This window comes from Galeopterus variegatus, unplaced genomic scaffold, assembly GCF_000696425.1.
Source record: "Galeopterus variegatus unplaced genomic scaffold, G_variegatus-3.0.2 Scaffold2592, whole genome shotgun sequence".
In the NCBI taxonomy this organism is placed as follows: domain Eukaryota; kingdom Metazoa; phylum Chordata; class Mammalia; order Dermoptera; family Cynocephalidae; genus Galeopterus; species Galeopterus variegatus.
The window spans coordinates 203,908-218,599 of NW_007728703.1; the positions used below are offsets into that span (position 1 = coordinate 203,908).

The following is a 14,692-nucleotide window of genomic DNA, read 5'->3' on the forward strand; positions in this document are numbered from 1 at the left end:
AGCATTAATTGCTGGTGACTGGGAAAATATTCTAGTGGTTCCGAATAAGGCAGGCCTTTAAAGCATGATAAAACTAGTTTAGCATGTACAAATCTCAGTCCATTGCTCAGATATAAAAGAAATGTAATTTCCCCCATAAGTCAAAGTAATTTTTGTGTTCACCTCCTTTTCATCAGAGTGGTAAAAACTTAATCTCCATTTGTCCCTAACCTCCATCCTTTCCCAGGGGTTGTTTACGTTCTAGGCAGCGTATGTAACACTAGGGGGCAACTGTGGTAGAGGGGCCCTGGGTGTAATCAGGTCCCTGTCAGCGTATATTTCCTCTAAAACCCCTCAGTCCTTCAAATACCCCATACTTCACAATCAAATATTACCTTAGGAGTTATTAACAGGCAAAAATAACTCCTACCTCATAGGGTTGTTAGAAGGATTCCATTTAAAAATGCCTGCAAACCACTTAGCCCAGGATGTGGCAGAGAGGGAGCATTCAGAAGCAGTGATTGTTGGACGTTGTTAACATTACCAATTTTAATAAAGTGGCTAAATTCTTCAAAGCTATATTTCATTTATGATGTGGAGGTAATTATCCTACTTTACATGATCTTATTAAGACATGACTTTTATGAAAGTATTTTGAAATTGTTAGCTTTAAAGTTTACTCTTAAAATGCTGTCAAAAACGTTCTTTTTGTTGGAGTAATTATACTGCTAAAGCACATCGGGTTTAGAATTTCTATATGAATTTGTTTCCAAAGTCCTAAAAATGGCTATTCACTAACAAACATAAATTCTAAGCAATACTATCCAATGTTAAAAATCTGAATTTCAGATAAAACTTGGTCAATAACAGAATTACTTATAATTTTTGCTGAAAAATTTAAAAACCTTACAATTAAGGTGAGAAAGCCTTTGTTCAAAATTTGTGTTTTGCCTCAGATAGGATATTAGGTGTTATTAGAGTGTAGGAATTCACATAGCTCAGCATAGGTGCAAAATAAAAAGGACTGAAAAAAAGTAAAAGCAACAGGAACAAGAAGCAAGAAAATTCCATGGTCCAGTCTCTGGAGGATGTACACTGCCTAAAAGATTGAAGTTATAAGCCAGGCACCTCCCATGACTTATTCACATGTGCAATCTAAGAAAAAAAAAAGTTGACATTATAGAGGAAGAGAACAGAACAATGGTTATCAGAGACTGGAGAGGGAACACAAGGAGAGGCCAGACAACAGGTACAAAATTACAATTAGATAGGCAGGATATGTTCTGGTGCCCTGTTGCACAACGGGGTGACTATGGTTAACAGTTAAGTTCCATACATTGCATAGTAGCTAGAGGAGAGGCTTTTGAATGTTTTCACCACAAAGAAATGATAAATGCATGAAGTGATGGATACATTAACTACCCTGACCGGATTATTATACGTTATATATATGTATCAAAACATCAGATTGTACCCACAAGTATGTATAATTACAATGTGTAAGTTAAAATGAAAAAATAAAAGATCGAGGTTACAAAACACTTTCCACTCTTGCCCAAAGTCCTATCAAGATATGACTATTGCAAATGGCCCTCCTGCATTCTCATCCAGTTTTAAGACAAATTGTAGAAATGTAGAATAAATAACTTTGATAGTGATCATTTCCATCCTCTTGTTTGCTTTTCTTTCAAGAATGTGAAATTGATGCCAGCTCCTCCATGTGGGTTTATGTTTTCCTGGGAAATCTTCTTCGTGGAATAGGAGAAACCCCCATTCAGCCCTTAGGCATCGCCTACCTGGATGATTTTGCCAGTGAAGACAATGCAGCTTTCTATATTGGTAATGCCCACTTCACTCATCTTCCTGAGACGCAGGGCACCTGGTTTTTCTCAACTCCATTCTGTACTGAATTGGGTGTGGAAGGTTTTATACTTCATATCCAACTCCTTCATTCAGCTCACACATTTCTGAAGTGCAATTAGGATTTGGATGATGAAGAAACCTCAGTTAGGAGGACTTATTGCATTAGGGGAAGAACACCAGATGAAAAGAAAATAACTATGAGCTCAACTACAATGATGTATGACCTCAAAAAAGTATCTTCATGGGCTTCAGATCTCATAAGTTCTTTTTAGTGGGATGATGATACTACTGAAGCATTGAAGTGTTATAATTTTTAAATTTTCTTTCCAGAACCCTAGAAACTGCTTTCCATTTTATAAGCCCTCATTATTCAAAGCATCTTTTTTTTTTTTCCTATGAGGGATAGGCAATGAAGAATTCTGGAATCTTGACAGCAGGTGGAAATAGATAAAGAAAACCCTAGAAACTGCTTTCCATTTTATAAGCCCTCATTATTCAAAGCATCTTTTTTTTTTTTTTCCTATGAGGGATAGGCAATGAAGAATTCTGGAATCTTGACAGCAGGTGGAAATAGATAAAGAAGTATAAAAAGGATCAGAGCCAGGCCTGAGGCTACACCATCTCTATAACAGATCCCAAAGGGTAGACCAGCAGCTGAAGTCACAAAAACCAAAATAATAAGGCAAAGGCAAACCCCAAGGTCATATGCATCTAAGAAGCATTTATTGGGTGCCTCTTATGTCCTGGAATTAAGCTAGAAACTAGAGATATAGGGATTACGAAGACTTGTTCTCTGATTCACACATTAGTCTTGCTTTCTTGGAGTTCTGATCTTTTGAAGGCCTAATGTTCAGGGAGATAAGCATGAAATTTAAATTCATGGAGAGAGGCTATAGCTAGGTCTACTGTATAGTCCTGTCCTGGCACTGCAGAACTCCAGGGTGTTCTGCTTACAGCCAAGCAGGCTATACTTAAGACTAGGGTTCTTGCTCTAATGGAAAACTGCCATATAAATCAAGAACTAGAACTGGAACAAAAGCTTCATCACATGTGCTAGGCAACTGGTCTGTGGACTGGAGGGGAGGTTGCAGCCAGGAAAAGCATGCAGGTGCCTAGGTGTCCCCAGGAGCTCAAGAGCCTGCTCACTCTCTTTGCCCTTTCTTCTATTCTGAAAAGGATCTGGTAACTGCTATTTACTCCTCCAGTTAATTTAAATTAATCTCGCCAAAATATGTGTATTTTAAGCTCAGTGATAAAATGAAAGGCAAATGAGAGATATTTTGCAAGGGACAGCTACCTTTCTGGTTACTAGAAATGGTGTCCTTCAGGCAATCTGTTCCACTTACCCATGAAGGTTGCTCTGACTAGTCGTGAGCCTTCCCGAGCACTTTCCTTGCTCCAAAGACTAGCTCCTTTGCTAGCTGCGTCCAAAGATCTTGATGGGTCCGACTCTCACAAACAGTCCTGCAGCACCTCTGAGTGAATGGATGTGCTTTTCCACTAAGGGGGAAGAAATCAATTTTAATGTCAGGACAAGTCTTGTGCTTAACTGATCATAAAAAGTTTTTGAAAGACTATCAAAATTAGTGTAATTCCAAATTATATCTAATCCTAGGGGATAAAGTTTGCCCCATTTTCAGAAATTAACTTTTTCAGAGTCTTGGTGATAGTTTCCTATTAAGAAGTAATTAATGACTTAAAAGTGTTCATTCTTCTCCCAAAGCAGAGAAGACTTGTTCACCTGATTCAATGTGGTTGAAAAATTGATAAATTAAACACACACAAATGAGGAGTTGAAACATTTTCCTGTTTAAAATTTTATAAATTTATCAAAGCACAGAAATAGCAGCACTTTTTCTTTGATGTCTTTTTTGTTGTTGTTTGGTGCAGGGTGTGTGCAGACAGTTGCAATTATAGGACCGATCTTTGGCTTCCTGTTGGGCTCATTATGTGCCAAACTGTATGTTGACATTGGCTTTGTAAACCTAGGTAAGGGAGTTTATTTTTATTTATTAATTTATTTTAGTTACCATAACTTTTTTAAGGGGGACAGTGTAAAATATCAGATTCCTTTTTTAAATAAAAGGCCAGGGTAGTATTCTTTCATAAAATGAAAAAAAATCCATGGAAAACTTATTATTGATATAATTGTCACATGCATTAATCAATGGAAGAGGAAAAACAGATGGTGATTAGAACTGGATGACCCATGGTTTGTTATTAGGATATATCCTTTCTCTCTTCTGGTTTGCCAGTTCAAAAGCATCCCAGCATACTTAAGACTGAAAACTGTGGCTTCCTGTTGACCCTTGTTGGTTTCAGGTGTGTCAACATTTATTACAGTTACATCAATTGATAATGTATTTGGGGACTTGCCAGGAAGACCAATTGGAAGTCTTCTGTCAACCCCACTTCCCTTCTTTTTTTGCAGTACAAGTCTTTTTTTAGGTGGAGGCACATGATAGTGAGACTGGCTTTCCTTCTGGGAGATTGCTTGTATAGGAAACAAATAGGGAACTGATTTTTCCATTGCTATTAATTTCTTTCTATCCCTGTGAGATGCACCCGCTAGAAATAGACAGTATTTATGTTTTTTTTAAAAAAGAAATCCAAGAAAGCAGTTAGAAAAAAGAAAATGGTTCACCAAAAAAAAAAAAAAAAATCTGAAATTGCATTTTGAAGTCATTGTATGTTAAAACACAATGCAAAATTATTATTATTATTATTATTATTTTGTTTTTTGTGTGTGACTGGAACCCTTGGCTTGGTGTCGCCCGCACCGCGCTCAGCCAGTGAGCTCACAAGCTGTCCCTATATAGGATCCGAACCCGCGGCCTCGGCGCTCCCAGCGCCGCACTCTCCCGAGTGAGCCACAGGGTCGGTCCACAATGCAGAATTCTTGCACTTTTCAAATCAAATCAACTGCAAAACATCTTCCCAAAATTTTATTTATTCATTATTCACCCCCCGCTAAATTATTTTACATTTACTCTATCCGAGGTGCTATTTTGTAGCAGTGAAAAAATAGTTGTGTTCCTTGACTGCATGAAGTTTAAAATTCAGTTTTGGAAACTGATATAAAGAAGTATAGGTGTGATGTGTGATACAGAGGAAAATTGTTAAAGGAACACAATTAACATGCAGTGATAACCTGGTATTGAGCCTACTTGTCAAGGGACATTTGTTTATTTGCTGTTCTCATAGAGTGTGGTGGAGGTAGACAGTAGTGATATGTTTTATTGTTTCTTACACAGAAAAAAACAACACAAAAAAACAACCCATTTGGTTTTATTCAAAAAACTGTCAATGCTTACTTCTTAGTCAAGTGAGAAATGGTGTCAAAAATAAACTTTTTATGATGAATAAGATATTGAAGTTACTTAAATTTACAAATCTTGCTTCAGACCTAGAATAGCTCTGAAGTATTATTAACCACCATTTAATAAATAACATCCTGCTGACTTAACCTCAGTGGGTCTTAAATTTACCATCTGTGTAATGAGAGGTTTACACTATCCCCTCATTGAAGAATCTTTTTGGAAATCCAGTGTACTTCTTATATTTGTGTGCAAGCACCGTTCAGTTTAATTCTTTATTTGGCATGGTGACATATAAACCAAAGTACATCGAGCAACAGTACGGGCAGTCGTCCTCCAAGGCCAACTTCGTTATCGGTATGTTCATCTGTCCCATGCTTTCCCATGGCTTTCTCTTAGGTTCACCTGGCCAACACGTAGTAATCATAGAGAAGATCGTTCCAATATCTAGACTGAAGGTAATTTAGGGCACTTTAGATGAAGTAAAAAAGTAAGTGAAAAAAATCTAGCAGAGTAAAATGTTTAGACAGTCTGTGGCACAACTTTGTAGAGAGAATTATTCACAACTGTGGTTGAGTGGCCTAGAGAGAGAATAGTTCTTGAAGAAGTAATATATAGAACAAACGTACATTTTATTAGGAAATTGCTAATACTGGATATTCATGTTTCAAGTATAGCCGAAATCTCACAACAATGACCATTTTACATAAACAGTTTCTAGGATTATATAAAATAGGCATTTAGACAGGTTAAAAATGTTTGTCACAAAATAAAACTCGTATTTGCTCAGAGTCAAAGGACTTAGTTCTGACTCCAGACAACTGGGTTATTTAAAAAGGTTGTGTTTCTAGCACAGCAGTACAGCTCATAATGAGAAAGGTATTCAAGGGCCAAGAAAAGAATGAAGAATGAAGAGGAAACAAATCTACAAATACATGAGCACTGCCCTGGAAGTAATTGGATACTTTTAAAACTTGGATTAGTTCCTTTTAGTCCATGAAGGTGTCATTTAATGTTACTGTTTCTGGGCATAAAATATATTCTACTTCTTTAGACATGTTCCTCTATGATAGGAAACGCAAATAGTTTAAAATAATTTTCTTCATAAAATATTTTAAAAATCGCTCTATCTATCTGAAAGAGACCTGGAGCAGGGAGAGACAGCTGAGGGTATTTTAGGAGATATAATTTTCCTATTACCATTCTGCATAATAGACATTTAGTAGATGCTAATATAATTGACTATTTGTTTGGACTACTTTTCTCCAAAATTCTAGATGTTAAGGTTACATAACTGAACTCTTTTACTTTCAACATTAACTGGTTCAGATTAATTTAATTTTATTGTTTAATGGTTGATCTGAAGAAATATTTTAGTTTTTTCCCAATACCCCATCCATTTCAATAAATTCTTCATATTGACTTTAAGAAGAATAGACAAAGAATGAAAGTTGAGAAATATTCATTTATATTAATTTTTATTTGTTTATTGAGGTAAAACATACATTTAACAGTTAATTCTACAGACCTTAAATGTACAGCTCAGCTGTATAAATTTTTAAATATGTGTCTGTGAAGCAACCACCATCCAGAACTTATAGCACATTTTAGTACCCCAGAAGGCTCCCTCAAATCTCCCTCCAGTCAATGCTTTTCCCCAAAGCTAATAACTATTCTGAGCTCTATCATCACATAGTTTTGTCTGTTTTGAACTTCATATAAATTGAAAAATACGTGTTCTTTTGTGTATAGCTGACTTCAATAGAAGTGAAATCTATGAGATTCATTTATGTTGTTGTGTATAGCAGTGGTTTGTTATTTTTCATTGCTGTGTAATATTCTGTTACATCAATATACCACAATTTATTTATTCATTTTATTGTTGATGAACATTTGGGTTGTTTCTGCTTTTGGATATTATAAATAATGCTGCTGTGACCATTCTACATGTACTTATACATCGGTGGGCTCATTTTTCTGGCTTGACTCTAGTGCAATTGCTGAGTCACAGAGGGTATTTAGATCCAATAGATATTGGTGAAACACAAGGTGGTGGTGCAAATTTATACTCCTATTAGAAATGAAGAGCATTGCAGTTGCTCTGTATCCTTATCAACTCTTTTCTTATCTTTTTTTTTAAGGAATTTATTTTTTAATTGAAACATATTGATTGTATATACTTATGGGGTGTGGAGTTATATTTCAATATGTGTATACAATGTGTAATGATCAAATTAGGGTAATTAGCATATTCATCATCATAAAACCTTATCATTTCTTTGTGATAAGAACATTTGAGCTCCTTTCTTCTAGCCATTTGGGAACATACAATAAATTATTGTTAATTATAAATGCATAGCATTACTGTACACCACTAGAAATTATTTTTCCTATCTAGCTGTAATTTTGTGTCCATTAAGGAACCTCTCTCTGTTTCCCCACCAATGTCCCCTTTCCAGCTTCTAGCAACCACAGTTCCACTCTCTACTTCTAAGAGTTCAACTTATTATTATTTTAGCTCCCACATATGAGTGAGAACCTGCAGTATTTACCTTTCTGTGCCTGATAAATTTCAATTAAAATAATGTCTTCTAGGTTCATGTATGTCATATTGCCATATATGACTTATTGCCACATATGACAAAATTTCATTCTTTTTTCATGGCTGAGTAGTATTCCTTTGTGTATATCTACCATGTGTTCTTTATCAATTCATCTGTCAATGGACAACTGTGTTGATTACATGAATATTGCTGCAATAAACATGAGGGTGCAGGTATCTCTTCAGTAGGGTAATTTCATTTTCTTTAAATAAATATCTAGCTGGACCATATGGTAGTTCTATTTTTAGTTTTTTTTAAAACCTCCATACTGTTTTATATAATGGCTGTACTATTTGCATTAACACCAACAGTGTTTAAGAGTTTCCGTTTTCTCTGCCTCCTTATTTTTTGTCCTTTTGATAATAGTCATCCTAAACAGGAGTGAGATGATATCTCATTGTGGTTTTGATTTGCATATTCTTAATAATTAGTGATGTCAAACAGATACCTGATGGTTATTTGTTTGTCTTCTTTTGAGAAATGTCTATTCAGCTCCTTTGCCCAATTTTTAAATTGGATTATTCATCTTTTTGCTGTTAAATTCCTTGTATAATCTGGATACTAATTCCTTGTTGGGTGCATAGTTTGCAGACATTTTCTCCCATTCTGCTGGTTGCCTCTTTGCACTGTTGGTTGTTGTTTTTTATTTTTGTTTGCTGGCCAGAGCCTTTTTGTTTGATGTAATCCCATATGTCTAGTTTTGCTTTCCTTGCCTGTGCTTTTGAGGTCTTATTCATAAAATCTTTGCTGAGTCCTATGTCCTAAAGTGTTTCCCCTGTGTTTTCTTCTAGAAGTTTTATAGTTTCAGGTCTTACATTTAAGTTTTAATCCATTTTGAGTTATTTAGGTAAATTGTGAGATACAGGGGTCAAGTTTCATTCTTCTACACACAGATATCCAGTTTTCCCAGCACCATTTATTGAAGAGGCTGTTCATTACCTAATGTATGTTCTTGATGCCTTTGTCAAAGATCAGTTGGCTATAGGTACATGGATTTATTTCTGAGTTCTCTTTTCTTTTCCATTGGTCCTTATGTCTGTTTTTATGCTAGTACCATGCTGTTTTGATTACTATAGCTTTGTAGTACATTTTGAAGTCAGGCAGTGTAATGCCTCTAGCTTTGTGCTTTTTGTTCAGGATTGCTTTGGCTATCAGGGTCTTTTGGGGTCCCATATGAATTTTAGGATTGTTTTTTCTGTTTCTGTGAAGAATGTCATTGGTTTTTGTTGTTTGTTTTTTATTTTTGTTTCTGTTTTTTGTCAACTGGCCTGTACTCATTGGTATTTTGATAGGGATTGCATTGACTCTGTACATCACTTTGAGTAGTATGGCCACTTGGCATGTGGTGGTGGTATCTCACTGTGGCTTAATTTGCATTTACATGTTGACTGTTGATGTTGAACACCTTACATAGGCTCATTGGTCATTTCAACATTCTCTTTTGGAAATTCTGTTCAAGTTATTTGCCATTTTTATTGGACTATTAATCTTTTTCTTATTGGTTTACAAGAGTACTGTATATTTTTCTTGATACAAGTTCTTTATTGAACGTACATGTCACAAATATTTTCTCACACCCTTCAAGTTACCTTTTCATTCTCCTTATGGTGCTATTCTTATCTTTAATTAAGTTCAATTTTCTATCACTTTTTTTCCATGACTGTTATTTTGATCTTGTTTTAACAAATTTCTGTCAAACCCTGAGGTCATAAATATATTTTTCCAAGATTTTTACTACTAGATTAATTGTTTTAATTTTCACATTTAAGTTATAATCCATTTTAAATCAATTTTTTGCATAATGTGAAGGAGAGGGTCAAGTTTCATATATCAAAATGAAAATACCATCTTTTTTGCCATGAATTGCAGTGAAGAGACATCTTTCACTATATGTTTATTTCCCATTATTCGACATGTGCATAACACTTTGAGATTTGGGGGCATTTAATTTTGCTCTCACTGGAATGGTGAATAAGTTTTTATTTTAAATTGAAAAGTTTTTTTTACAAAGGAAAATTAAGAACATTATTTACGGAAAGGTGCTTATAATAGAAAATGACATTATATATAATCACATTTCTTTATTGGGTCGATATTAATTGAAATACTTTTGTCTATAAAAGTATTATTATTATTATTATTATTATTATTTATTTATTTATTTTTTTTGTCTTTTGTCTTTTTCCGTGTCCGGCAACGGATCGCAACCCTCAGTGTTGCCCCCGTACCGGACCAGGGACCGGCAACGGGATTGCAACCCTCGGCATTGCTCCCGCACCTCGCTCAGCCAGTGAGCAGGAACCGGTCTGTATGTGGGATCCGAACCCTCGGGTGGGAGCGCCGCTGCGCTTCCCAAGCGGCGCACAATCCAGTGCGCCACCGGGCCGGCCCTATAAAATTATTTTTAAGAATAATTAGCACAGATGATAGAACCTAAAGTTCTGAGAGATTCAATGGCCTGCTTGATATTATACATATGTATCTTATGCATACATTATGACATAGCCAGGAATAAAAGTATTTCCCCTGAGTTTCTGAGTTATATTCCCTCACTGGATATGATTATTTTTGGAAAACTGAAAAGAAGAGTCAAACTAATAATTCTCTTTTAAACTGTGGCTGATTGATTTGTTTTAATCCATGACCCTTCTCTGCAGACTCAAATGAACTATTTGGTCCAAACAAACTCATCATCGGAAATTTTTTAACCATGTATCAAAGGCTGCCTGAAACTCTATTCTTCATTGTTTCTGACATGTCATGTTTATAGACAATTCAAATACTTCCTTGATAGATAAGTAATAGTGTCTAAAAATTCCATATCATTATAGTTAGAATACCTTCCTGAGAACATCTTGGTTTCACATTTGTAGGTATGGGTTGCAGCAAAGTAAGGTTGAGTGGGCAAATTTTTCAATATCCCTCACACTTACTTTGATTATCTGTAGAGCAATAAAAACAAATATATCTCTAGATTGAAATGTAGACGTAAGATGTATAAAATGCATGGCAAATTCATATAAGCTATCATTCAATAAATATTGTTTTCTCATTTCCTTTCTTTTCTTCTATCCTACCCCTCTTTCTTTTCTTTTTCATTTTGTAATTTGGGCTATGGAGAATGATCTCCCTGTGGTAAATAGGAGATAGGAGCAAAGGATGCATATTTCCCTTCTACTCTCCGGGAAGTCATTTGACATGACATGGAGGAAAGAATAAACAGAAATTTCCCTACATGTGCAAGGGCCAACCATCATCACCATGACAACTAACTTTTGCTGTACGTGTCTTTAAATGTCAGCCATATTCTTTTTAATGTTTAGAAATAGCATTTTTCTCATATTAATTATTTTAAACTTGTGAAGGGAATTAAAGAAAAACAGCCAAAATGTTTCAAATTCAAGGTCTAGAAAGTATATGGCAAAATGATTTAGCTGTTTTAAGTTTGTGAGTATTTTTCAAAATTTCCATTACTAGAGATGGGAAAGAGGGAGACAGAGTCAGTGAGAAGTCGGTTAATGGACACAAAGAATGATTATGTTTTGTAATGATGAATATACTAATTCTCCTGATTTGATCATCACATATTGTTCACAGGTATTGATATGCAACTCTGTACCCCACAAATATTTATAATCAATTATGTTTCAATAAAAATTTTTCCACTGCAGTTTCTACTGAAAGAAGTTTGGGTAGACAGTGGAATTTTCTCTTTAAGCTTCTTTTATCATTATTAAGCTACATACAAATGATCTTTTCTTTCTCAATACAGACTGCAATTATTTTTGCTTAATTTTTTGGAATATTTTTTATTCAACAAGACAGTACCTAATAGAAATGATACACTGACAGCAATACTTATTATTCTTAGTTCCTGGAGGTGTTACACAGAAAATAAAGAAAAATTAAGAGAATTATTTGCGGAAAGGTACTTATAAAAGGAAACATTATTTTTCTTGCTGCTAAGTCAGCATAGTAAGATTAATATTTATGCTTTGATAACTTCCCTAGTTAGCACGGAAGGTGTTTATTGTTGAGTGCCAGATTGCCCTACAGTTATATCATTTACAGTCCCACGAACAGGGCAGGAAGAGCCTTTCTCCAGGTCTTTTCCAACACAGAGTTTCCCCTCTCCACCCCACCCCCAAAATTTTATCTTTATAAATCAAATAGATAGAAATTAATTGAATGATATTTTGGTGCCAGATGTGACCTTAATAACTTTTCATGAAAAATATCATTTAATCAACAGCCTATTATTAGCTCCATATTATAGGTGACGAGACAGTTTTAGAGATGTTCAGAGAATTACCTGCAGTTGTGCAGCTATTTAGAGGTAGAACTGAAATCCAAACCCAAGCAATTGGGTCTCCAGAGTTCAAACTCTCAACCATTCTGCTGGACTCTTCCTAGACTTTTCACTCACGCTTATGTGATTACTAGCGAGGTTGCACATCTATTTATCAAGGATACCATCTCCCAAAACTCTCAAAGGAGAGGCACTGTAACATAGTGATTGAAGGCATGGGAGTTGACATCAGACTTTCTGCATTCAAATCTGGTTTTACCACATGCTGTCCATGACCGTGAACAAATCACTTTCTGAAGATTGTGGTGAAGAGCAAATGTGATAGATAATATGCCAAATGCTTAGCTAATGGTTGGTACATTAAAAGCAAATAATAAATATAGGTGGTGGTTGTTTTTGTTGTTGTCAGGAAAGATAACAAACTAAGCGGCTAAGAGGCTGTGCCAACAAAACAATTTTTGTTTGGTTCAGAAAATGGAAACCAACACTTTTTTTATTCCCTACCTTCCATGTGCCTATTATTCTTTTATGTACAACTTTAAAGAACATTAACAGCCACCTAATTGCTATCTGATTATTCCTATTAATCTTGGGACTGGACCAGAAAGACGTCAATTCATTGATTCATTCAGTATTTGTTGATTTAATACCTGCACCAAATGTTGTGTTAGGCAGAACTCTGAGTCTGTGCAGTTGTGCAATCATCAATCCATAACTCAACAAGAACTCTTCATATATATTAGCAGATGATAGTGACTGAGTATTTCTATAACTTAAAATGAGAAAATAGTCTAATAATGCATCAGGAACTATTGCATAGTTTAGTATAATCCCTTAGAAGTTTGTGTGAATGCATTCATATTTCTTTTAGAGATTCACAAAATGGCATATTTTTCTTGTTCCTCAGGTCTCATCAACATACCTGCAGTGGCCCTTGGAATATTCTCTGGGGGGATAGTTATGAAAAAATTCAGAATCAGTGTGTGTGGAGCTGCAAAACTCTACTTGGGATCATCTGTCCTTGGTTACCTCCTATTCCTTTCCCTGTTTGCACTGGGCTGCGAAAATTCTGATGTGGCAGGACTCACTGTTTCCTACCAAGGGTACGTTTCCTCATTCAATAATTTGAGGAGATTGGCTTGTTTAATCGAATTAAGTATTGATAGCGTTCCAAATAAGATAATTTGATTTTTCAATATCATAATTATGGGAAGGGAATTATTGTTTTATTGTGAGATAGCTGACAATACTTATGTCTTCGAATCTGTTATTGTCACCACAATTTGTCATCTACTTTAAATTTGAATGTCTTAGAGAAATATAAAAAATACTAAACCCACATCTTAACTTTCCAGAATCAACCTGATAAGTTTAGAGAAACAACCTGGTAGTGGAAATACAGACCTTGAATCTTGCCTCTGCCTGTTCTTAGTGAGTGATGTTGTCTGGGTTACTTGAACTGATCCATCTTCAATTTTTCCCATTTTAAAAATAGAAACAATAACTGCCTTTTAAGCTTTTGTAAGGCCTAAGCAAGATAATGTACACAAAAGTGATTAGTAAGTATTTGCTTGACCCAAAGAAGATGCACCATTCATAGTAACAATTGTATTTTTTTTCCCTTTGGACACCTGGATAACGGGAGTGGTCTCTATTCCCTCCTCCTTAGGCTCTGATGTATTCAAATCATGAAGTTTCAGGAGAGAGTGGCTCTCTTTCACCCCAGTGACCCGCATAACAGCTATCTTTAGCAACTGGTCAGGAGAATGCAAGGCTGTATTGGTAGAAACTAGCTTTCCCTTCAAGAGTCCTTCCCAGTCCTTCCCATCACTCTACCTCTGAATACCAGAGGTGACTTTCTTCATCCTCTCACCTGTCCATGCATTATATGCTTTAAAAATTTTTGGTTGAGCCCCTACCATGTGCCAGGCAAACCTCCCTGACTGTATCTTCCTGATTGCCCGAAACTCTGCGTGTGGCTCAAAGGCAAACCCTCCTGATGCTATATTCTGTTTCCTGCCTGCTTGCTGCTTGCTCTTCAGCTACCTTCCTGCTCTTCCTTTCGTACTCACCTATCTGTCTTGTCCTAACCTCCATCACCTCTATTGACCTGGTTTCTCCTGCTGCTAAGTGAGCACCAGTTATAATACTTGCCATTTAAAACGTTCATGAAAATGAGTGAATGCAACATCCATAAAGCATGGCCTCTAGGAGTTATCACGGCAACGTCGTTAGACTCAACAGAGTGTAGTGTTGCCTTGGTAAAAGCCAGCAATGTAGATTAAGAATGTTAGCTGTAAACATGAATTGCAAGAAGATTCTAGAGAGCGTAGAAGCCCTGTGCCGTCTTTACCTGTCCCTGGAATCCTCCTGTAGATGACAGCAGGAGAGCACATTGTGCAACTTACAAAATGGCTAAACTCTCATTTTCATCTCACTTTTATCCTCAAAATGCCTTTATGAGATAAATTTTGTTGTCCGTGTTTAAATGAAACTGAGTTGAGAAAAGTCAGTTCACTTCCCCAAAGTTAAATGTCTACAATAGGCCTGACCACAGAAGTGACTCAAAGTGTAATATTCTTTCTACAACTTCATACTGTTTCTAAGCTAAAAGCAAACAC

At 35.7% G+C, this 14,692-nt stretch overlaps 1 protein-coding gene across 1 annotated transcript in view; it reads left to right on the forward strand.

Moving 5' to 3' along the window:
- SLCO1C1 (solute carrier organic anion transporter family, member 1C1) overlaps positions 1-14,692 on the forward strand; it is a 58,889-nt gene that overhangs the window by 22,059 nt on the left and 22,138 nt on the right. Inside the window, 4 exon segments of the mRNA XM_008582366.1 lie at positions 1,672-1,818; positions 3,733-3,831; positions 5,391-5,516; positions 12,979-13,174. Coding sequence (XP_008580588.1) covers positions 1,672-1,818; positions 3,733-3,831; positions 5,391-5,516; positions 12,979-13,174 — 568 coding nt within the window.